The sequence below is a fragment of the Selaginella moellendorffii genome, unplaced genomic scaffold (genome assembly GCF_000143415.4).
Source record: "Selaginella moellendorffii unplaced genomic scaffold, v1.0 SELMOscaffold_113, whole genome shotgun sequence".
Lineage (NCBI taxonomy): Eukaryota > Viridiplantae > Streptophyta > Lycopodiopsida > Selaginellales > Selaginellaceae > Selaginella > Selaginella moellendorffii.
Window position 1 is genome coordinate 277,260 of NW_003314374.1, and position 23,235 is coordinate 300,494.

Below are 23,235 nucleotides of genomic sequence, written 5' to 3' on the forward strand. Positions count from 1 at the left end.
CCTGAACAAGGTCAGGAGAATGAATCAGGTTATCCGCAGGTTCCCAAGTGCGTTCTTCAGGTCCGTAACCTTTCCAGTCGACCAGATAGTAGAGTTTAGACCGTGAAATCTTGGAATCAAGGATGTCCTGAACCTCATACTCAGACCCATCCTCGAGTTGCACTGGTGGAGGTGGAGGAATGACCTGATTGGGAATAGGACTGGGAATATAAGGCTCAAGGAGAGAGGAGTGAAAAACGGGGTGAATTTGATATGAGGAGGGTACCAGAAATATCCATCGGGACCGGAGCAGTAGGTTCAGGAGTATGCCCCGAAGACTCAAGCTGGGATTCCTGAGTCTGGGACGGAAAAACAGCGGCGCGGCGACTTTCCTGACGACGTTCAAAGAGACAATTGTCACATCGAACAACTTTGTTGATGGCGTCCGGCAGGTCCTTGGGATCCTCCATGGTGAGCAACAAATCCTTGACACCGTTGTTGAGGCCGAAACAAAATTGGTCAATCAGAGCCCACTCATCCCACTGAGTGTCCAAGGCAAGGAGTTGGAACTTTGCAGCGTAGATCGAGGCAGGACAAGACCCCTGAGAAAGATGTCTCATCTTTGTGGTAGCAGCCCGAACTCGATCTGTCTCGCCAAAACATACTTCGAGCTTCTCTTTGAACAATTAAAGATCCATCAGCTCCGGAACCACAACCCCTTTCACGCTCTTCTCCAAAAGAGGAGAAAACCATGACAAAGCTGCACCTTCGAGCAACATCCCAATCGCGCCGATTTGAGACTCGGGAGTGGGGTACCGCCGATGTTGAAGTGTAAAGATCAGCTCCATTTGGTTCAGAAATCCGCCAAGCTTCGAACGCTTGCCTGGAAATTTCGCCGGGAAACTCACCTTCGGTTTAGGAACTTTGCTGGATCCTTGAGCCGAAAGTGAAGCAAGCTCCTACTGCATGCGAAGAAGGGTCACCTTCAGCTCGGTATTCTCAGACTGGATTTTTGCAAGGACTGCGGCAAAGAAATCAGGATGGCTTGGAGACTCCATCGGCAAGAAGAAAGAAAAAAAAGGAAAAAAGACAAAGGCAATCAAACAATCAAAACGAGCTAAAGCAAAAGCAAAAAACACAATCTGAATCAAATTGTCAAGACCCCCAACAAGATCAAAATTGGAAAATGCAAAAAACAAAGAGAAAAGCTAGTGGAAACAAAAAAAAAGCCTTAGACTGGCGTTGATTCAGATTGTGGAGAAATGGAACAAAGCTAACCTATATATACTATAGGTTGATGAAACTTCACCACTCTTGGATCGTGGACGGCCTAAATATAGCTGAGGTCGAGGAGGCACCACATCAATATCAGGAATGTGGCTCGAGACTCAAGAATTGTACAGGGAATCAAAGAGTCAGGAATAGGGAGGTGTCTCGAGAGTTAGGAATAGAGAAGTGTCTTGAGAATTAAGAATGTGGTCTGCAAGTTAGGAATCCGGCGAGAATCAAGAATGTGGCAAGAATTGGGGGATTCCTAACATTATGCATATGAAAATTTATGGGATATTTATTAGATCTTCAATAACTTCACTAAACTCCACCAAACCATACAAACATTATGTTAACTTTCTATGCCATAGATCTCCTAAGATAATCACCTAAGTCTCAACCCATGCCCTTAATTATGGCTAGCTTTGGTTATAAATTAGATTTTTCTCTTTATAAAATATTTCTTTGAATATTTTTGGGTTCTTTATAAAAAATTTTGCTCCAAATACAGTATCATAACTAAATAATATGTTTTTTTTTAATTACAACATTACTTGTGGTATAGAGCCATGGGTTGTTAATTTATATCAAACATATAGCTGCTTACAAGACTTTATCAAAATCAATTTAATTCTCATTACGAAAAAAAGAATTTTGAGTTAATTTACATGAGAAATTAGATATACATAATTTTGACACAAATTTGAAGCAAACCTGGAAAGGAACTATACTCATAGTAGGAACTTCAACATCCATAAAAATTAAATTAACAATGATACAAAACCATTTCAAACACTACCGGTAAAAACAATTTAAACCAATCACTACATTCCACATATGATGCTAAGAAACATGGCAAAGAATCTTATGAATTCTTAGGTTAAGGGTTAAACTTCAATAAATACCCTTTAATTAGGCACTACAAAAGCTTCAAAGATATTTATTATTATTGAAAAACATAAGGTTTCACATGAATAAAGTTTCAGCAGTTTGAAACTTTCTAATTAGTAAACATTAATTAGATAGGCTCGCATGTTCCAACAGGAATGCCTCCAATGTTAAAGCCTGCAAGGGCACAGTGGCCTTGGCAACAATCACTATCCTTCGAGCATCCTTCAAGAACATTTTTACATCCTTGAAGAAGTTTTCTGGTGACAATGCCATTCTCACCTGGAAAATTTGGTAGAAAACTTTGTGGCTCAAGATTAAATTTTTAACTTACCTATTGCAAGAGTCATTGAAACCAGAAGACAGAGGAACAAAAGCTGCAAAACTATAGACGAGAGTTGAATCTTTGCCATTGTGTTGTGTGAATTGTGTTATACCTTCCAATCCAATAGGCTGGCTTTTATACTCTGGGCTATGGGATAAATTAGTGATGGTGTGGATCATGAGGTTTGACTAAAGCTCATCCTTGCGTTTCACAGCTGGTTTAGCACAATATTAAGGTAAAAGACATGTCTTGAAATCATGTAAGCACTGCCTGCACAGGTTGGAACTTGGAATCCTCCAGTTCACGTTTCTTTATTAGCTTAAAATACATATTAAGACAGATGCAGTGGCCTACAAACAAGCATGGTGCTACTTTTCTAGTGACATTGCCCGGAAATTCTGTTAGAAACACACCAGTAAATGGATATCTTATAGTTGTTTAGAGCTTAAAATAAGTGATAGTGTGGATCACGAGGGCTGACCTTTTTGAATACTCTAAACTGTCCTTGTGTTTCACAGCTCTCTGGAATCCTAATGTTTAGGGACTCCATGTGGGCTCTGCCCGCGCTCACAAAACTAATCTCAAAACCAGTGTGCATAGTTTCTTCACGTTTGCATGAATTTTTCAACATGCGGCCACGACTGTGATGACCCCTTTTTTGTAGCTATACACCATATACAATTTCTATCTATCTTCCGTTTATCATGTCTTGTAGAGCTCATATTCTGAGGTCTAAGTAGAACAAGTGCACTGGCGGTACGCAATTGCAAAGCATTTCAAAGATACGCATATACGGATCGCAGAATGTTTGGATTAGGATTGGAGCTGTGGAGCCAACTAAATCCCCCAGAACAAGATATGTGATAATCCTGCATACACGGCACTGGCAAATTAGCAGCTCGTGGTCAGAACGCCAAAGCAACGACAAAGGAAGAAAAGCGAACCTTCTTGCGAAGAGGGGATCCAAGGGCCGTTTCTGAACTCGCTGTGGATCCCGTATGTGAGATAGTACAGGGCGTAAGAAGTCCACGAAAATGTAAGACAGTAGCGAGTGTCCAGTGGGAAAGAAGTACCTTCTTTCGTTGGATGGTCATCCAACTCTATGAGGGTTTATGTCTTGGAGGATCTGTATCTTTGTTTTAAATGTGGTGGCATTTACGTGTTAAAAGATTAAAGGTGATTGTATAGATACATTACTTTATAAATGTTTTAAAGGCCCACACAGGACCTGTAATTTGTATAGATGTCCAGGTGGAGTGTCTTAGTTTGAGCAAGGGTGTCTTGATGATGTTGTATATGTCTAGAGTTTTGTTTGAAGTTGGCGACAGTGTGGTTCGAGGATGGACAGCAACTCGTTGCAGAGGCATGTTGTTATTAACAGGTATTTGCTGAATCTGACGTCTTTCTGTTGAAGCAGAAGTGGGAGCAGCATTGTGAAGTCGAGGAGTGGCTCAGAAGCTCGCTGTTGGTTGTAAGCTATTGAACAGGTTCAATCTCTTGAGCACATAAGTAACAGATGTGCCTCTCCCATGGCATTTTGTGTGCGTCCCAATTGCTGACCTCAGAGGGAAGATGCTGGCCTGTTTTCTATCGTGCCAAAATTTTGTGATGTTTCCGTCCCATAAGCCTTCCCACCCCAGTTTTCCGATCCCTGTTGATCGTCGAGATGTAGTAGTGAAACCTTTGATCATGATCCGCACCTTGGAGCCACCATTGAAATGCTCGTTGAAGCCATTGTGCTGGGACATAGGCAATGTTTTTGTATTCCAGATTCGGAAGGTACTGTTTTGTGTTCCTCCACACATAGACCTCGATTGGGAGTATACCAGATTCCACCAATGGGTACCTTGTTGCCATCCAAACTCAATATTGAGGAACTAGTGATTTAGTTGCTCCATTTTCTTCCATACAGTTCGCGGCAAGCCAGGGCTCAAGCCTGACCTCCATATGTCAATATGGTGATGACTTTGGTGTGAGCATTGTCTGCAGGTGTCCCATCTAAAAATGCCAGCTTGCTTGAGATCACTTTGGAGTGCATAGTAGGCATTGGTGGCACTTTGAATTTGCACCATGTAACCAAAAGTACTCGACACTAACAAGCACTTAGTTTTCATAGTGAAGATCACCAGCCTTCTGTTTTTACAATTAGCGCAACCAAGGATCATGGTCCGTGTTTTTGTGAGATTTATGGACAAGCAAGTAGAGCACTCACAGCCAAAAAGCCAGCTGTAACAAGCAATGTCACGCCTTCTCCGTCCTACCTACATACACATGCATAAGAAACCACCAAAATTGAAAAAAGAAAAGCTTACCGACTGACATAAAAACACTCAAACATAACAGCAACATTCACGACTTCTCCCCTATCAAAGCGTCCCTTGCACTTTTGATAAATCTGTACAGCCTATATCACACGGCATCCTGATTAAGAAAACTATAAAAAAATCCATCCAAACTCAACATTTGGAGCGAGCAACCAAGTTCGAACCGGTTTGTCGACCACCTTTCTTCACCTACAAGAGGCCCTGATACCGTACCATTGAGTCCTCGAGAAGCGCGCACTGGTCTTGGCTCGCTCTAGATCCCCTGCTCGTGTCCATCACTGCCTTGAGCAAGCTCATCTGAGGTCTCTCTTGCCAAGGAACTCCAAAATTCTACTCAATCCAGTCGGATCCAAGAACGAACCCGATGAGAATGGAAAGCAGCCGAGACTCTCCATCGCCGGGGGCGCCCCGAGATAGAGAAGAAATATCTAAAGATGTGTGGAAATTCTCCCATATTATTGATGAATCAAAGAATCGCTCAAACAAATCGAATCGCTGGAGCCTCTAGAACCACGGAACCTATCGAATCAGTAGTGTGGGTGGCAGACCTGGCTAAAAGCGAAGGGCGCGACCTTGTAGAAGACCTCGTTCTTGAAGGTCTTGAGGTACGCAACGCCGGCGCCCTCCTTGCCCTTGCCCACATTGGTGATGATATCGCAGCTGTAGTCACTCGACTTGACGAGCTTGGCCGTACACGTCTTGGTCTTGGCCACGTACGGCAGCTTCACCTGGTAGAACCCGTCATTGTCCGTACTGTCGCTCCCCTTGACCACTGCGCCCTTCTCGTTCTTGCACTCCACGGCCACCTCGCCACCTTTTTAGGTTCATACCACAATGTTACGATCTTCCTAGCGTATTCTCTTGTATACGTACCGACAATGTGCTTCGTCCATTGGCCGTAGCAGCCCTGGCAGTAGACGTATCCCTGAATGACGGTGGTATCGACTTCGTAGTGCTGGGGGTAGCCGTAGTCGTGGCCGTATTTGGGCTCCTCGGGTGCCTTGGATGGGACTTCGGGGACCTTCTTCACCTCGTCCACCACCTTGTGTGGGACGTCGTATGAATCCACTGCGAGGGCGCACACTGCGAGGGAGAGGGCGAGCAGCAAGATCAAACTCTTGTTGGAAGCCATCGCTAGCTTGTTTGATCTGGGAGAGAGCTACTTAAGATGATGGAAAAGCTAGAAAGAACGAGATTGCTTGATACTTCCAAGCTCTTGAGGTTTGTGGTTTTATATCCATGCGAGACGTGATATCATGCCATGATTTTTTCTACCAGATCAAGTAAAACTTGTACCGATACTGGGAGAAGCAAGGTGTTATGGAGATTTGTGGCCACGTTATGGTCGTGCAATCACATTCTTTCCACGTCCCACTTTCTAGCCCGAGGGCTGCTTAATAAGATCAGAACATAGCAAGGCGATCGCGAGCAAGAAATGGGTGCTACAAAGATCCTGGTTCTTCTTGGTGGAGTTTTACTCTCAAGTTTGATGGCAGCAGTGGAAGCTCTTGATCCTTACACAGCTCCGGGCAGTTCGCAAAGAATCAACGCCACCGTTGTTCAAGGCTACGTTTTCTGCCAGAATTGCTACAAGGACTGGAGCAGACATCTGGGAGGTGTGTTATGTTTGATCAATCTTACTTCGCTTGCTATGGACTTATCTTTTCCACTCCATCCAGGGGCTGAGGTTTCTGTAGAATGCACGGCGATTTCCACCGGCAAGCTCGTCGCCCTCGGCAAAGGAATTTCCCGCGAGAATGGCTACGTGGAAATCCGGTTGGATGGGTACGACTACAGCAGCAAGCTCAAGATCCACCGCTGCCTGGCGAAAATCGTCCGCTCACGGGACCCATCTTGCGATTATCGCACGAATGTAAATTCTGGATACAGCGGCGCCAAGCCCCAGTTCTCCGGAGTCGCGGGAAACATGGCCTATTTCACTACAAATGCGTTTTCTTTCACTCCAATGTGCTCCTATTGATCAATAGCTTCTATGAATTCGCTCAATGCGGCAAGAACCCTAACAGCTTCATTTGGCGGCAAATTTTATTGAAAAACTTCTTTTTGTGAAATTTAGGGTTCTTCGTCTTCGTCTGTACAGTAGGGCGTGAAAGCAAATGGGCCGGTTTTGTAGAACGCTTCGCCCATGAAAATCTTCTCGAATTCCAGCGCCGCTCCCTTCTTGCCGCCTCCAAGATCCGTGGCTGTGTCGCACGACCGATCGGGCGACGCGAGGATCATCGCCTTGCACGATTCGGGGGGATCGTAGACGCTCTTGTAGGTCTGGGGGAATTTGATCTGGAAGAAGCCATCGCGGTTCGATGCGGCCTCGCCGTAGCTCCCATCGCGGCATTCCACTCTCACCAATGCTCCTGGCATCGAGCAGATCGAGCAGAGGAATAGATCGAGCAAAGGAATCGACACATACCTGGGGAGGGCTTGTCGAAATTTCCATCACAATCCTGGCAGGAGACAAATCCTTGCACGACAGTCGTGAGATCAGTGGATGTTTCTTCCTGATCATCGCCATCCTCTGAATACTCCCCAGCAGCACTGGCATCGCCGAGAATCAATAGAAGAAGAAAGGCGTAGAGGAGCTGCATTGTCGAGGATAGAGCGAAGAATCCATCACGGAGCTTAAATCTTCGCAGTGGGAGGATCGTGCCATGACGAAGATCGTGAGAACATAAGAACCCTAGGCCTAGTAACAAGGAATAAATATTTGACTTCTTTGCTTGGTTTGCACTCCATCCGGCATCCTAGGGTTTTGTGTCGCTGCGAGCTCGGCAATCGATCGTGTGCGGCCATGGAGGGAGGCGGGACGCTTGTGGATTTGTGCCTGGAAGCGGCATCGCGGAGCGCTGACAGTGTGAGATCTTGGCGTAGGCAGAGACGAACTCTGGAAATTTTACCGGCTCATCTCGCGGAATCGTTGCTTCATCAGCTACTTGTCAAGAATCTCTTCTCGCCTCCACTTCTAGAGTAAGCACAAGAATAGAAACGATCGATCTATAGAGAAACTCGTTTTAGCTTACACTCTTTTTTTTTCATAGGCTCTTCCAGTTAAGTGTCGAGGAACTGGATCTAAATGGAGAACTCAGTGTTGATGCCGAATGGATGGCCTACATCGGTGGATTTCGGCATTTGCGAGTTCTCAAAGTCGAAAGTTGCAAAGCCTTGAACAATTCAGCGATATGGCACCTCTCAGGCAAGCTCCATTTCTCTTTTGAAAGAAGACTTAGTTTTGCGGTTGGAATGTAGGAATGGAATCGATCGAGGAGCTACGAGTTGATCGTTGCTCCAAGATAACAAACCAAGGATTGGAACACATATTAACCCTCGGCAAGCTCAAGCACTTGGGACTCTCAGAAACGGGGATTGGAGAGCAAGGGATTGGAAAGTTGGCTGTTCTTAGGAACCTGTCTCATTTGGATCTTGGCGGCTTGCCTGTGACAGACTCTCATGTTTCTTCGCTTCTGGTAAGCATGTATTCTATAACAGAAATAGATTTTTGATCGACTTGCAAAAGTACCTTCCAGGTACTTCAACACTTGATCGACCTCCAACTCTGGGGTAGCAGCATAACAAACGAAGGAGCAAATATGCTGAAGGGCTTTCCCAGGCTGGAAATACTGAACCTGGCATGGACAAAGGTTTCGGTGGTTCCCTCCATGCCGAGAGTGTCACAGCTGAATCTCTCTCACTGCGTGGTTCTATCGGTTTCCGAAGAAGGGTCAGCTCTCGATCAACTTCGTCTGTCCGGAGCAACTATGCAGGATCCACTCAGAGTCCTCCACAGTCACTCACTCCCCGAGCTCTCCGTGCTCGAGTTATCTGCGACCAACCTGGCAGCTTTGACCTTCCTTGGCAGCTTGAAGCGAGTAGTCAAGCTCGATCTGAGCTCAATGCCAAGCGTCTCGAGTGACACCATGAATCTGCTGGCCAAGTGTGCGAGGAATCTAAAACACCTTGATCTCAGTGACACACGAGTTGGCTCAGAAGGCGTAGCAGTTTTGACTGGTCACGTTCCAGCTCTGGAGCATCTTTCACTCAGGGGCACCTCGATTACGGATAGTGTGTTTGGTTACTTGGGGCTGATGCCGTCGTTGATTGACATTGACCTCAGTAACACGAGCTTGACAGGTATGCCAGTTTTCGAGTTTACGAAAGTTTCTTATACTTGTGCTTTGTGCATGCAGGCGCTCCTGTAGACTCTTCGTTTTGGTCTGTGCTTCATCTCCAGCAGCTCCACAACCTGAGACGATTGGACTTGCGTCGCACGCGATTTTCTGATAAGAGCTGCAAGCGACTCGCTTGTTTGGTGCGGTTAACACACCTGCTCTTGTGCGCCGAGTTTTTAACCGATGCATCGCTTCACGAGCTTTCTGCTCTCCCGAACCTGCGAAGCCTTGCGTTTCAAGGGACAGTGTTGACAGACGCAGGCCTGCGCTCGTTGAAGCCGCCGCTTCTGTTGGAAGAGCTTGATCTGACGGACTGCTGGCTACTCACGGAAGGCTGTCTTCTTCAGTTCTGTGATTACTATCGCAGCGTAACTGTGAAGCACGATCGTATAGCTGGAAACCTTAACTCTCAACGGTCATCGGTCAGACGGATGCAAGTCAAGAACCCGCATGTTCCAGTGAAGACGCAGGGTAAAATTGGAAGAGGTACTTGAATTTGACTCGCAAGGAAAACGTTCACTTACGAAATGTGTGTTCCAGATGAACGGATTCGATATACATTCTCTGAGCTGCACGAGTTAAGAGGCTTAACGTCAGAAGTGGCCGCCTGGGAAATGAGTACCTTACCTCGAGAACTTTCACGAACTTTACAAGATGAGGATCACATCGAGCCATCGTCGAGCTGAGCCCCACGCTGAGTACTTATGAGAGATGCTGTACACGTCCGTAAAGCTCTAGCGTGTCCGAGTGGGTCGGATCAATGGACAAAGCAGCGCGGCAGTCACGGAGAGCGTCTGATATTTCTCCGCTGCATTCATGAAAAGCGGCACGGAGGTGGAGAAGCTGTAAGTCGGCCTTGAAAGCTATGGCTTTTGAGAGCTCGGCTATGGCTTCTCGATCTCGCTGGCTGTCCATAGCAACTGGAGAAAAACGATGGAACAACCAAGTAAGTTTCAAGTAAAAAAGCTGTCTGTAGTTTCTGATGCGATGACGTACCTGCTGCTCGGTATCTGTATGGATAGGTCCGGAGCGGATCAATTTGCGTCACCATGCTTAAGTCGGCCATGACCAGATCGCGATCACAGTACTCAGCTCGCTTTTCATATGCCGACGCGTTATTCATCGACTTTTCGATCAACTTTGTCATCTCATCAAAAGCGGATTTGCGGTCTCCCTGCAAGAAATAGACACGAGCCAGGCCTTGATGAGCTCGAGTGTGCCGAATCTTCAGTGCGTTGACGTAGCAGTCCAGAGCTTGCTCCAGCTTTCCACAATCGACATAGACGCTTCCCAAGTTGTTGAGAGCCTGCGGTCGAGAAGTTATGTCAAGCTTTCGACGGACGTGTTTTGTACCTGGCCTTTGCGAAGCCCGTCGGACGGACACTTGAGCGCTTCTTCCAGCAGTCCAATAACTTTGGTGGACGCTGTCGGATCCAAACTGGTGTCTGCCAGGGCGTATGCTTTGAGAAAGAAAGCTTCGAAGGATCTCTGGAGGGATATAGACTCCTCCGCCTTTCTGAGTGCTTCTTGGCGGTGTCCAGTATCGTAAAGAAGCCATCCTTCGTAGACGAGCTTTTCCTGGTTGTTATCGGCGTGCTCTCGAGCCAGCCTCAAGCTTCTCAACGCGGCCTTTGGACAACTTAGCCTGTGCACAAGCAAGTATTTACATATTCAACCAGTCAGCTCGTAGAAACTAAGGTGGTGAAAGTTTCGACAGACCTGAGCAGCAGCAGAGATTGCCGGAAGAAAAGCAGGCCTTTCGAAGACTCAGCTTCCGTTTCCAGCATCTGGTGAACGACTGCTAGAGACGATATGTCATCGACAGATGACCAGTGATCATATAACTTCATCCAGCAATCTGCCTTGGTCCACTGCACCACATGCTGCTTGAGAAGATCCAGGAGCTGCGAAGCACAGACGCGTCCAGAGTACATCCTGTACCCAGGATCGAAAGTCAAGAGCGCCCGCAAGTCCCTCACAGCAGCCTCGTAATCGAGCAGCGCCAGACTGAAGTAAACTCTGAGCTCCAGGCAGTCCTTGGTGATGCAGAATCGCAAGACTCGACTTATCTCCGTGATAGCCTCGTGAACTTTCTTCTCGTCCATCAAGACCGCAGCTCGGTACTTGTAAGGATACGTCAGAGTTGGATCAAGCTCGGTGGCCGTGTTGAGATCCGAGAGCTTGTCATGGCCGAGACAGTACAGGGACTTCTCTTCGAACATCCAGCCGCTGTTCTTGTAGCAAGCGATGATGCTCGCGGCTTCCGAGTAGGCCGCCATCCTGTGACCTCGCATATACTTCACTCTCGCGACACCGGCCAGCGAGTATATGTGGCCTTCGTCAGCGGCAGCCTCGAAGAACTCGTGAGCTTCTTTGTACTGCTTCCTGGCGAGCATCGAGCAGCCGAGCTGGTGCAACGCGAGAGCTCTCTGCCTGGACGACACCGCACAGTCTTTGGCGAAGTGGAGCAGCTTGACCGTCATGTCGGACGAGAAGTCGTCGTCCATGGCAGCTTGGCCGAGCAGGCAGTAGAGAGAAAACGACGAGTGGCCGACCGCCGACAGCCTCTTGCGCCCATCCTGCGTGGAAAACAGCTTGGACACCGGGGCAATGTACAGCGACTTCGGCAGCTCTCGCAGGAAGACTTGCAAGCAGGCTCCGACCAGGGACTGGGCGTTCTCGTCGAGAGCGCAGTCGAGAAAGGTGATGGCGTCCTGGAGGGTGTGGACGCACGTAGCCAGCCGCTGGTCGCAGGCCTCCTTCAACTTATCGCAGAAGAACTTGTTGGCGAACGTCATGACTTCGATGACGACGGTGGGGGAGGGCCTGCCGATGGTTCCCGTGCGAGCAAACTTGTCCACGGCTCTCATCCCCATGGCCGAGATCCCGTTCCTGGAGAACTCGATGTTGGTCCTCCTCGACTCGGTGAAGCAGCCGTTGAGCATGGCGTCGAAAGGCAGGCTGAGAGCGGCCATCTTTTGCCGGTTGCAGTAAATCCGATCACCCTCTACGTGGAAGACTACGTCCGAGAAGTGCCACCTCTCGTGCTGCTGCTGCTGCTGCTGCTGCTCGTCCTCATCGCAGTAATCTAGAGCTAGGCAGGGGATATGATCGGCCAACCTGGTGGAAGTAGCGGCAGCTCGGTGACTAGCGCTCTCGCCCGGGTTCTCATCGAGCTCCTCACCCCGCCTCTCGAACTTGAGCCAGGCAGCGATGACGAGCTTGTGGTGATTGGTGGTGGCGTGCTGGCGAGCGAGACGGAGGCTCCGGCGGAGGAGCTTGAGCTCGCCGAGGCCACGGAAGACGAACGACTGCTCCAGGTAGAGTCGAGACTTTTCTTGGTTGGATGTAGCAACGCCTAGCTCTTTATGGATTTCAGCCAGCGTCGAGACGTAGTCCACGGGCTTGAAGTTCGGATTGATGGGTGGATCTGCGAGCTTCGGAAGAAACATGCTGGAGGAAGGAAAACAATCACAATCAAAAAGAGCGAAGAACAAGGTGAGAATTTGTCTATCCATTGAGAGAGCGGAGAGAGCTTACCTTTGGGAGGAGTCCTTTTGATGGACAGGCTTCGATGCCGCTGTTGGTGCTGGCTTCTCCGACGATGCGACATGGAGGATGTGGATATCCTTGCAAATTCCCATTGCTGCGAAAGCACAGCCAAAGAAATGCTGCTCTGCTCGCTCACGCCATCGCCCTCCAAGTTCTATCGCTCATCGCCTTCCGAGCTCTATCCAGATTGAAGAGAAGAAGCGGTTTGAAACTCATCGCAGGACAAAGGGTCCGGGAAGAACCCCAGAAGATAAAAGAGGAAGAAGAGACCCAAAAGCTAACCAGATAGACAAAATGAGAAAGAGGAAGTAGCCAGAATGTGGGTTCTTTGTTGGAACCATTTTAAATGCTGCGAGCAGATACCCAGTCTGGGCATCTGGCTGCTCAACGACACTCTCGCAAAAGCCACAAAGGGCTTTGAATTCTCGCCATAGCTAGCTTGCTCGATAGAGAGAAAACAAAACAACACACGTCAAGCCCGTCATACCCGTCAGACAATTTCGTACACAGTGTGTACGGCCAGATTAATTTTCCAGCTGGCCAATGTGATTTGATCTCCCATCTATCTTGCTTTGTTTGTTCTTGCGGTATTGTCAGCGAATTTAGACAAGGTAGTGATCTTTGAATGCTCCATTCAATGGTCGTGAAGTTCGTTGCTGGAAGTATTTTACGTGTTTAAAGTGGAATGCGACGGAGACATTCTCGTGTGTGTGCTGTACATGAAAGAGTTTGAATCTGGCCGCTGGATTAGAATCGCATCCAACGGCGGAGGTTCGTTAGGGCTTTAGAACACGTGGCTAGGGATTATCTTTGAATCGACGGCGGAGATTCAAGCAATCTAGGCGCCCTTGTTTGTGTGGTGGTGTTGGCTATGGCGGCCATTGGACGAGCGTGTGGATTTCCGCCGGTCGGGCTTGCGGCGCCGATCTCTCGCAGGAATTCCGCGCACTGGATTGTTACTCGCAGCGGCAATGGCGCGGCGATCAGGCGTGTCATTGTGAGAGCGGCTGGGGTTGATTTGGATGCGGCAGCTCCGGCGGCAAGCTCAGGAACCAAGAGCAAGGAAATTGCTCCTGATAACAGCTGGTCGATCACAAAGGTGTGTTGACTTTGATCTTTCTTGCCGATTGGGAAACATTGTGTTGATTTTAGACATCTTTTGGAACAATTGGACTCTTTCTCGGCTCAGGACTTCTCTCGTAAGCTTCAAGTTACAAAGAAAGTATCGGTTGATATGAATTCTCTTTTTTTTTTTTGTTCTTTCGCATATGAAGATATGGTTTTGGCGCATACTTTACCATTCTACCAGGATCAGAATGGTCCTCGTTGATGCTAACGTATGGATTTCCACTCGCGATCATTGGAATGGCGCTCAAGGTATATTGTCATGCATGAAGCTGGAGCTTTAATCTTTGTTTGGAACTTTTCAGTATGCTGAGCTCAAGCCCGTGCCTTGCACAACTTACGCGGATGCTCTGGCATTGAGAGAATCACAAGCGACTCCAATTCTCAAGCAGGTAAAAAGGAAAGTTTTCTTCGTTTCCTTTTTTAGATGGTTTCGTTCGTGATGCTTGAACAGGTTAGAGAAGACGTGATCCGGTATAGATACGGAGATGAGCAGCACCTGGAAGAGGCGCTCAAGAGAATTTTTCGCTACGGCCAGGTATAAAAACTAGCCAATTCCTCTCAGTCAGGTACAGCAGCATTCTCAACACTTGCGAGTATAAACTAAAAATCGAGAGGCTCAATTCGCAGGGAGGAGGGATCCAAGCTCGCAATGGCCCAGTTCTCCAATCCATTCGCGAGGAAGTGAGTGACCAAGGCAAGTACACGCTCGTCCTCGTCTTCAAAGCCAAGGCTCTCCAGCTCGAAGATTTTCTCACTCGTCAAGTAAGCGAACTTTTCTTGGTTGCCACAAATCACATTTGTTTTGTTTCTTTCAGGCCAAATTCACATCTTTCTTCGGCCCCGGGGTGACAGCCAACATTGGTAGGAGTTTTCTCGTGTTCTTGAAAGTTTTTAATCCTTCTTTACTATCGCAGAATCGACCGGCGATAGCGTCTTCGAAGTGAAATTGATTGCTGATGGTGGAACTGTATAAAGTAATGTAAGTAATACTTTGTGTAAAGATTGTATTTTTCTCTATAAATTTCACCGAGTTTGGAAATTTGTACAGAATTAAATTCATATGAAGCTTACATCGGCCGAAATTTCAGCACCTAGAGTTGCGATTCAGGCAATTCCAGTGCTATGAATCAACAGGGGAAAGAAAGTCTCACAATTCTCGCAATTTCTCTCCAACCGAGTGAAGTTTACCTTCAAAGAAAAGGAGAATGGGCAAAGAAACCCTCGCAAAGTTTCTCCTTGATAGTCGCTTCATGGGTTTCATGGAATGTGATAATCTACAGAGAGGATGTCGTTCGTGTTCTTCCACCTACAAGTTTTGAAGAAGATCATCCCTGCAGCAGATCCCTTGGTAATCTTTCTCCTCCATGTTTGGTTTGCTACCTTCCTGTGGATCTGAAAGCTCATCCTCTCGACTCTCACTTATGTCCACTGGGAGTTTGGAGACTCCACACCACGTTGCAGCCTCGAAGAACGGCGAGAATCATTTAAGATCAGAGAGTCGATGGAAGTTCCGTGTGGATTCGCCAGGCCGGAGTCCTACCCGGGAGAAAGGGCTCCGGATTCGAGATCCAGGAGGAGGCCGACATGGATTACCTCCAAGGATGCAAGGGAATCGTCGTAGCCTCTGCGATTTTCGGCGACTATGACGTGTTGAAGCCGCCCGCCAACTTGAGCAGCACCAGCACCAGCGTCGCAATGTTTGTGGACGACGAGACCCTGAAAACTCTCCAGAGAGAAAGAGCTGAAACCGGGGCCTGGAGGATCATCCGCGTACGAAGCGCCACATACGGGCGAGACAACCGATCCAAGGGAAAGATTCCAAAGATGCTGCTGCACAGGCTCGTCCCAAACGCGCGCTTCTCCATCTGGATTGATGCCAAGCTCCAGATAGTAGTGGATCCCATCCAGATGCTCGAGAGATTCCTGTGAAGGAGCGGCGATACCATGGCCATCGCCAACCATTACGTGCGCTCGGATGCGTTTGACGAGGCGAAGGCGATCATTCGATACAAGAGGTACGACAACAAAACCAAGCTTGATGCGCAGATGGAGTTCTACCGTACGCAAGATGGTCCCGTCCCGTACGACCGCGCCACCAGGATGCCGCTGGTGACTGACGTTCCTGAAAGCTGTGTGATCATCAGGGAGCACACTCCGATCGCGAATCTGTTTTCGTGCCTCTGGTTCAACGAGCTCGACAGGTTTACACCGCGTGATCAGGTGAGCTTTGCGGTGGTGCGTGACAAGATCATCGCGCAAGTGCCATGGCGGATCACTGTCTTTCAGGATTGTGAGAGGCGAAACTTTGTGTGGACAACACCGCACAAATAATTCAATCCCATTTGTAATTTGACACATAATAAATATGTTTTTGACATATAAGAAATCTAACTCAAGACTTCAAGGGAATTTTCCAAATCATTCATTCATTCACATACTGTTTACACAATCTTGCTAGTGTAAAGCATGAGACCAAAAGATTCATTTTGAAGACTGTTGTAATCATTTGTAAAACTTAGTTGTAATTTGGTTTATTAAAAAAATGTTGATTTAAAGCTCTACTGTTTTAGGTTTTTAGGGTTTACAGGCAAATGGCGAGCGAGCAAATCCAGCGCTCCCAGCAATCGCAGCAGCCACTGCAGCAGCCGCTGGCGATCGTGAGCAGCAGTGGCGGGAGCGCGCCTGGCTCTTCGGAGAAGATCAATTTCAAGGCACTGCACGTCCGGGAGTTCTCGGGCCACAAGAAGAAGGTTTGTGGAGACTTCTTCTAGGAGAAATTTCAAGCTTTGTTCCTGCCAGGTACATTCTGTGGCCTGGAATTGCACGGGAAAGAAGCTCGCGTCTGGCTCCATCGATCAGACTGCTCGCATTTGGCATGTGGAACCTCACGGGCATGTAAGTTCTTTTTCTTTGGCGCTCGAAATCCTCTTTTATGTTTTCGTTTCTTTGTATCTGACAGAGTAAGAACACAAATTTCTTCGTGCTCACGGATTTTTCTTTTCCGTTCTTTTCTTTCTTTTTTCTTTTCAGAGTAAGAACAAGGATATAGAACTTAAAGGACACAGTGATAGCGTCGATCAGCTGTGCTGGGACCCCAGACACGCCGACCTTCTTGCGACAGCGTCCGGGGATAAGACTGTTCGTCTCTGGGATGCTCGCAGTAAGTATAGCGATTGATCTTCTATTTTCTCGTCAGCCCACTCACTCAATCGTTTTCAGCTGGGAAGTGTTCACAGCAGGTTGAGTTGAGTGGTGAGAACATCAATATCACTTTCAAACCAGATGGAACACACATTGCTGTCGGTAACAGGGTAAGCCAGTGACAATGGAATCCTTTCTTTTGGCTCTCTTCCAACCAAGATCTACCTGCAGGACGACGAGCTTACCATTATTGATGTTCGTAAGTTCAAGCCTCTCCAAAAACGAAAATTTGCCTATGAAGTAAGAAGCATAAATATTGTTTTGAGGCTCTAAGTACTTGTTTCCACTTCAGGTGAACGAAATAGCTTGGAATAGCACTGGGGAGCTCTTCTTCCTGACAACTGGGAATGGTGAGGTATTTTTCACCTTTGCTCGCGAGCTGCTCAATATTGAGTGTTTCAGGAGGGTTTGGTACTGCAGGGACTGTCGAGGTTCTATCGTATCCATCGCTGCAAACACTCCAGACGCTCATTGGTCATACAGCCGGCTGCTACTGCATCGCTATAGATCCTACTGGCAGGCAGGTTTGCTGCTCGAAATTCCTGTGAAAAGTTCCTCAGCTTTTTTTCCTTTTTTCCCTCTACATTCTCAGATACTTTGCGGTTGGAAGCGCGGACGCTTTGGTCAGCCTGTGGGATGCGTCCGAAATGCTGTGTGTTAGGACCTTCACAAAACTCGAGTAAGTAGCCCAACTTATACTTCTCTTTCGTAAACTTCACATAAACGAACGCTTTTTTCTCCAGATGGCCTGTGAGGACGATAAGCATAAGTCACGACGGCCAGTACCTTGCTTCCGCGAGCGAAGATCTCTTCATTGGAATTGTAAGCTACTTTTTTCTGCTCCCACTTTTCTCTCGCTTCGAGATGGATCAACCTTACGGAAAGCTGTGACTGCCTACCACAGGCGGAGGTGGAAACTGGAAGATCGGTACACCAGATTCCGTGCCGGGCAGCCATGAACAGCGTCGAGTGGAATCCAAAGTACAATCTCCTGGCATTTGCAGCGGACAAGCAAGTCGACAAGTACCAAACCGACGAAGGTATGCACTGCTCATCGGTCTCTCCTTCCGAAAAAAAATCGTTTTTTGTCACAGGTGTTTTTCGAATCTATGGCTTTGAAAGTCCCTGACCAGGATATTCCATTTGTTTGTGAGGAATATTCTGGTAGCTTTGAAGATGTTTCGCGCACATTCTGGCAGCGAATATTCGCGGCTGTGCCCGGACAATATTCCCCCTCTCTCCTCTCTTTCCTGGGTCATGACCCGTCGATGAGTGGAATACCGCCATAGCTAGGGTTGCGCGAGGCGCGTGAGGGCGTGGGCGAGGGTTTGGGCACGGGAATTTTTCCTCTCAAGCGGCGTCGAGCGATTCTCTCTTTGGCGCTTTGCTTCCTCTCGCCGCGCGCGCGCATCTGATGATCCAAACGTTCCTCCTCTTGGTCGCGGTCGTCATCTTCTTCAGGCTGCTTACCAGCGGGTGCGCGCTCACAAAAACCCCTTTGCCATTCTCTGGATCGATATTTTAGGGTTCTTACCTAGGGATTCTTTGGGTGTGTTGATAGGCTCAACGCGGCAATTGCGTCACACCGTATGCTACCCAAAAAGAGAACCGCTGCGACAGGGGAGGAAGGCTCGAGCAAGCAGTCCAAGCGCGTCCGGCCGGGTGATTCCAGCGCCCTAGCGGCACAGCAGTGCGACCTTGTCATGGGAGGCGATGGCGGCACGGCGGCGGTTCCATCGGATGTGGAGATTGACGAGGATTTGCACAGCCGGCAGCTCGCCGTCTATGGCCGCGAGACGATGCGCCGCTTGTTCGGGGCAAACGTTCTCGTCTCGGGGTTGCAAGGGCTTGGCGTCGAGATCGGTAAGCGATTGATAGAAAAATCACGAAATTTCCATTTGATGATCTTTCCTTGTGGCAGCCAAGAACGTGATCTTGGCGGGGGTGAAGTCCGTGACGATTCACGACTCCGGGACGGTGGAGCTTTGGGATCTTTCCTCCCAGTTCTACTTCTCTGAGGCGGACGTGGGGAAGAACAGGGCCTTTGCTTGCGTTGACAAGCTCAAGGAACTAAACAACGCGGTCAATATCTCGGTGCTCACCACCGAGCTCACGGAGGAGATCTTGTCGAACTACCAGGTACTATTCTCTTCGAAATAATTTCTGGAATAGTATGCCAACTTGTATCTCTACCTAGGTGGTCGTGTTCACCGATTCAAGCCTGGAGGAGGGTATCCGATTTAACAACTTCTGCCACAACCACAGCCCACCGATTGCTTTCATCAAGGCAGACATCAGGGGCATCTTTGGGAGCGTCTTTTGTGACTTTGGGCCGGACTTCACCGTGGTGGATGTGGATGGAGAGGAACCACACACGGGGATCATCGCGTCGATTAGTAATGACAACCCGGCTGTTGTCTGCTGCGTCGACGACGAGAGGCTGGAGTTTCAGGACGGCGACTTGGTTCTCTTCAACGAAGTGAAGGGAATGGTGGAGCTAAACGATGGGCGGCCCAGGAAAATAAAGAATGCCCGACCGTATTCTTTCACTCTGGAGGAGGACACGACTGGTTACTGTGCTTATGAAGCCGGGGGGATCGTCACGCAGGTGAAACAGCCAAAGGTTTTGAACTTTAAGACTTTGGAGGAAGCAATTCAAAACCCGGGGGATTTTCTTCTGAGCGACTTCTCCAAGTTCGATAGGCCTCCGCTCTTGCACCTGGCCTTCCGTGCCTTGGATGCGTTCTGTGCTCAAGAAGGACGTTTTCCCGCTCCAGGATCCGGGGAGGATGCACAGGCGCTCATCGCCATTGCGAAGCGCTTGAACGACAGTGCGGGAGATCAGAAGCTCGACAACATTGACGAGTCTATTCTTACGAAGTTCGCAAGTGGATCAAAAGCCGTTTTGAATCCCATGGCTGCGATGTTTGGAGGCATCGTTGGGCAGGAAGTGTTGAAAGCTTGCTCCGGCAAGTTCCATCCTTTGTTTCAGGTGCGCGCTGTCTTTTTCTTGTCCGTGGCGTAGATATTGAGTGCTTTGTTTTGCAGTTCTTTTACTTCGATTCGCTCGAATCCGTTCCATCTGAGCCTCTCTCGGCCGAGGACGCTGCTCCTACAGGTGGCCGCTACGATGCTCAGATAGCCGTGTTTGGGAGGCAGGTGCAGCAGAAGCTGGAAAATGCGAAGGTTTTCGTTGTGGGAGCCGGTGCTCTTGGCTGCGAGTTCCTCAAGAATCTGGCTCTCATGGGTGTAGCCTGCGGGAGTGGAAAGCTTACAGTTACCGACGACGACGTTATTGAAAAGAGCAACCTTAGCCGGCAGTTTCTCTTCCGTGACTGGAACATCGGGCAAGCAAAGTCCACGGTTGCGTCCACGGCTGCTCTGAGCATCAACTCGTCGCTTAACGCTGAAGCTCTCCAAAACCGTATCAGCCAGGATACAGAGAACATATTTGACGACGTCTTTTGGGGTGGCTTGGACGTCGTGATAAATGCTCTGGACAACGTCAAGGCGAGACTTTACGTGGATTCGAGGGCTGTCTACTTCCAGAAGCCTCTCCTCGAGTCTGGAACCTTGGGGCCCAAGTGCAACACGCAGATGGTTATACCGCATCTAACTGAGAACTACGGGGCGTCCAGAGACCCTCCCGAGAAGCAAGCTCCAATGTGTACGCTCCACTCGTTCCCCCACAACATCGACCACTGCTTAACGTGGGCAAGGTCCGAGTTTGAGGGGCTGCTCGAGAAGACACCTTCCGAAGCCAACGCGTTTCTGTCGAATCCGCAGGAGTACAAGTCGTCCGCAAGGTCCGCTGGGGATGCTCTGTCCCGAGAGATGCTCGAGCGCATTGTCGAGTGCCTTGTCATGGAGAGGTGCCACACGTTTGAGGATTGCATCGTCTGGGCGAGGAAAAGGTATTTGGAAATTTGTGTTTCGTTTATCACCACCACCTTACTGTTTTGCGTCATGCTTTCCAGGTTCGAGGACTACTTTGTGAACAGAGTCAAGCAGCTCACGTACACGTTTCCAGAGGATTCAACCACAAGCTCCGGAGCTCGGTTCTGGTCTGCACCGAAACGCTTTCCGCGAGCTCTTCAGTTTTCGTCAACCGATCCTTCTCATCTTTCTTTCGTAGCTTCGGCGGCCATCCTCCGGGCTGAAACGTATGGCATCCCCAGGCCCGTGTGGGTGCTCGACCCGAAGCAACTTGGTGAAGTCGTCGACAAGATCAATCTCCCAGAGTTCAAGCCCAAGCAGGGTGTGAAGATTGTCACCGATGAGAAGGCCACCAACTTGACCGCTTCCAGCTTGGACGACGCTGCCGTCATCGATCAGCTGATTAGCACGCTGGACGACGGTACTAAGTCGCTGCCAACGGGATTCCGCCTCGTTCCTATCCAATTCGAGAAGGTTCGAAGTTTTTTTCTTTTGTTCATGAACTCTACTGACAATGGTACGCGTTTTAACAGGACGATGACACAAACTATCACATGGAGCTGATAGCGGCGCTCGCAAACATGCGAGCGAGAAACTACGAGATCCCCGAGGTGGACAAGCTCAAGGCCAAGTTCATAGCCGGGAAGATCATTCCAGCCATCGCGACGACGACGGCACTGGCGACTGGCCTGGTTTGCCTGGAGCTGTACAAGGTTTTCCAGGACAAGGGGGTGGAAGACTACAGGAACACGTTCGCCAACTTGGCCCTGCCGCTCTTCTCCATGGCCGAGCCGGTTCCTCCCAAGTCGTTCAAGCACGGGGAGCTGGCCTGGTCGATCTGGGACCGATGGGTGATCCAAGGGGACCTCACGCTGACGGAGCTCCTGGAGTGGTTCCAGGCCAAGGGATTGACAGCCTACAGCATCTCGTGTGGCCAGAGCCTGCTCTACAACAGCTTGTTTCCGCGGCACAAGGAGCGGCTGGGCAGGAAAGTGTCGGAGCTCGCAAAGGAGGTGGCGAAGCTGGACATCCCTCCAAACAGGAAGCACTTTGACGTGATTGTGGCGTGCGAGGACGACGAAGGCGAGGACTGGGACGTGCCACTGGTTTCAATCTGCTTTAGGTAGAACTCTCGTCCAAACCAAGTCAAGACATTTATACTGTTCGATGGAAAACGGAAAAACTTAAAAATAAAAATAGAGTGGTTTCTTCCATTATCAAGATGTTAATTAAAATATGCGAGCAGGAATTTCCAAGAATCCTGGTAATCTCTTGCTATTCGCAGCAAAACGTGCAACTGCTGAGACAGCCACCTGCACAGGATAAAAAACGAACGTCATAGCAACGGCTGTTGCAATTTCTTCCCAGTCAGCGCCCGTTGCCCCACTTTCAGCTCGCTCTGCTTATTAAGCAAGCAACAGATTGCAAGAGTTACCTTTGGCGCAACAACAACGGCTTCTTCCTGATCGAGCTGATACAAATATTGTGAACGACCTAAAGTGGCTTTTCTAACCTTTAAGCCTTTGTAAACTCAAGGTTTTTTATTGCAAGTGTCCTTGCTGTATGCAAGTCTGAGATCATTGCTGTGTGTATCTCTCCTTCATATGGATGCCATAATCTTGGGATTCTGACGACTATAAGCAAGCTGCACAGCCTGGCCAAGGCAGGTGCACTGAGCATGGTTGGTGGGCATGAATACTCTGGTCGCTCGTTGCTCACAGTCTGAGATAGGTGCTGGGAGTGATCCTGGAGCCCAAGGGCTTGACAAGGGATAGACAAGAATGATGCGCTACTTCCTTTTGATGAGCTCGGACCTCGGGATCAAGCCGCTGGTGGACCGAGCAAAATTTTGTATTTTGTTTTGTTGGCTTATTTCTTAATTAAGGCAGTATCAAGATAGGACTACATGAGCATTTGTCTTGGAAGGGCATTTTGTTGCTCTTGATTTGGGACCACAAAGATAAGTTTTAATTTAAGTTTTCTCCTTTGTGCATTTAGGATCTGGATGGCAAGGATTTGAGCAAGTTCAGCATGAGGATTTGGGCTGAGGCTCTAAAACAGATGGTACCTCGATGGTATTTTTCATGCGTGACTGGGAGGATATCACTTTCCTCTCATTAGTAATAATTTAAGAAAAGGAAAAAGTAATCCACCTTTTATTTTCACTATTTAGAATGATATCACAAACAACATTTTTGTAACATTTTTTTGTATATGGAAAGTTTTTTGCATGCATGGAAGTTTGTATGCATGTCCTCCTCATGCTGCCCAGGCCCAGGCCGCTATGGAGTGCTCATCCTCTCCTTGCCCTCACGAGGGAATCCATCCAAATGGCCGAAGAAGTGATTGTAAGTCTGTCACCACCAGTTCAACCCGTAAGTCTGGCACCAAGTCGCACAAGTAAGTGGAGCCATCACCCATCAGAGACACACAAGAGGAGAAAACTTCCTCA

The 23,235-nt window shown here is 48.6% G+C and overlaps 7 protein-coding genes and 1 long non-coding RNA gene across 11 annotated transcripts; 4 read left to right on the forward strand and 4 right to left on the reverse strand.

Moving 5' to 3' along the window:
- Window positions 1–2,172: 2,172 nt before the first annotated feature.
- On the reverse strand, window positions 2,173–2,565 carry LOC112342632. Its single transcript, XR_002991028.1, has 2 exons — window positions 2,471–2,565; window positions 2,173–2,418 (listed from the first exon to the last, which is right to left on the reverse strand). It is a non-coding gene; the product is annotated as an uncharacterized LOC112342632 (long non-coding RNA).
- A 2,649-nt stretch (window positions 2,566–5,214) lies between these two features.
- Window positions 5,215–5,980, reverse strand: LOC9660548. The gene is made up of 2 exons (XM_024664725.1): window positions 5,659–5,980; window positions 5,215–5,599 (listed from the first exon to the last, which is right to left on the reverse strand). Exons 1-2 carry the CDS (start codon window positions 5,915–5,917, stop codon window positions 5,313–5,315), a joined length of 546 nt encoding a protein of 181 aa, XP_024520493.1. The 5' UTR covers window positions 5,918–5,980; the 3' UTR covers window positions 5,215–5,312.
- Window positions 5,981–6,825: 845 nt separating this feature from the next.
- LOC9660549 lies at window positions 6,826–7,420 on the reverse strand. The gene is made up of 2 exons (XM_002990927.2): window positions 7,214–7,420; window positions 6,826–7,157 (listed from the first exon to the last, which is right to left on the reverse strand). The coding sequence occupies exons 1-2, from the start codon at window positions 7,386–7,388 to the stop codon at window positions 6,859–6,861; spliced, it is 474 nt and encodes a 157-aa protein (XP_002990973.1). The 5' UTR covers window positions 7,389–7,420; the 3' UTR covers window positions 6,826–6,858.
- A 148-nt stretch (window positions 7,421–7,568) lies between these two features.
- On the forward strand, window positions 7,569–9,727 carry LOC9660550. The gene is made up of 6 exons (XM_024664745.1): window positions 7,569–7,767; window positions 7,839–7,993; window positions 8,047–8,264; window positions 8,325–8,928; window positions 8,985–9,452; window positions 9,507–9,727. Exons 1-6 carry the CDS (start codon window positions 7,592–7,594, stop codon window positions 9,650–9,652), a joined length of 1,767 nt encoding a protein of 588 aa, XP_024520513.1. The 5' UTR covers window positions 7,569–7,591; the 3' UTR covers window positions 9,653–9,727.
- Window positions 9,439–13,019, reverse strand: LOC9659987 (ethylene-overproduction protein 1). 2 transcript variants are annotated; one of them, XR_002991030.1, is made up of 6 exons: window positions 12,507–13,018; window positions 10,686–12,419; window positions 10,320–10,611; window positions 9,963–10,272; window positions 9,594–9,886; window positions 9,439–9,535 (listed from the first exon to the last, which is right to left on the reverse strand). XR_002991030.1 is itself a non-coding variant. In XM_024664744.1 (5 exons), the coding sequence occupies exons 1-5, from the start codon at window positions 12,608–12,610 to the stop codon at window positions 9,669–9,671; spliced, it is 2,658 nt and encodes an 885-aa protein (XP_024520512.1). In that variant the 5' UTR covers window positions 12,611–13,019; the 3' UTR covers window positions 9,439–9,668. The 2 variants fall into 2 exon arrangements, 1 of the variants encoding a protein (XP_024520512.1); XM_024664744.1 differs by having other exon boundaries at window positions 9,439–9,886; window positions 12,507–13,019.
- Window positions 13,020–13,347: 328 nt separating this feature from the next.
- LOC9660551 (thylakoid membrane protein slr0575) lies at window positions 13,348–14,946 on the forward strand. The gene is made up of 9 exons (XM_024664748.1): window positions 13,348–13,617; window positions 13,671–13,717; window positions 13,793–13,895; window positions 13,949–14,035; window positions 14,098–14,181; window positions 14,274–14,408; window positions 14,462–14,507; window positions 14,561–14,625; window positions 14,695–14,946. Exons 1-8 carry the CDS (start codon window positions 13,390–13,392, stop codon window positions 14,617–14,619), a joined length of 789 nt encoding a protein of 262 aa, XP_024520516.1. The 5' UTR covers window positions 13,348–13,389; the 3' UTR covers window positions 14,620–14,625; window positions 14,695–14,946.
- Window positions 14,947–16,230: 1,284 nt separating this feature from the next.
- Window positions 16,231–18,073, forward strand: LOC9659988 (THO complex subunit 3). 2 transcript variants are annotated; one of them, XM_024664746.1, is made up of 11 exons: window positions 16,231–16,396; window positions 16,446–16,541; window positions 16,677–16,806; window positions 16,866–16,957; window positions 17,019–17,087; window positions 17,140–17,197; window positions 17,250–17,367; window positions 17,440–17,526; window positions 17,591–17,669; window positions 17,752–17,887; window positions 17,942–18,073. In XM_024664746.1, the coding sequence occupies exons 1-11, from the start codon at window positions 16,238–16,240 to the stop codon at window positions 17,974–17,976; spliced, it is 1,059 nt and encodes a 352-aa protein (XP_024520514.1). In that variant the 5' UTR covers window positions 16,231–16,237; the 3' UTR covers window positions 17,977–18,073. The 2 variants fall into 2 exon arrangements, with proteins under 2 accessions (XP_024520514.1, XP_024520515.1); XM_024664747.1 differs by having other exon boundaries at window positions 17,268–17,367.
- Window positions 18,074–18,150: 77 nt separating this feature from the next.
- LOC9659989 (ubiquitin-activating enzyme E1 2) lies at window positions 18,151–22,000 on the forward strand. Of its 2 annotated transcripts, XM_002990868.2 has the most exons (7): window positions 18,151–18,323; window positions 18,409–18,710; window positions 18,769–18,986; window positions 19,045–19,839; window positions 19,896–20,761; window positions 20,825–21,257; window positions 21,317–22,000. In XM_002990868.2, exons 1-7 carry the CDS (start codon window positions 18,262–18,264, stop codon window positions 21,908–21,910), a joined length of 3,270 nt encoding a protein of 1,089 aa, XP_002990914.2. In that variant the 5' UTR covers window positions 18,151–18,261; the 3' UTR covers window positions 21,911–22,000. The 2 variants fall into 2 exon arrangements, with proteins under 2 accessions (XP_002990914.2, XP_024520511.1); XM_024664743.1 differs by having other exon boundaries at window positions 19,896–21,257.
- Window positions 22,001–23,235: the final 1,235 nt, after the last annotated feature.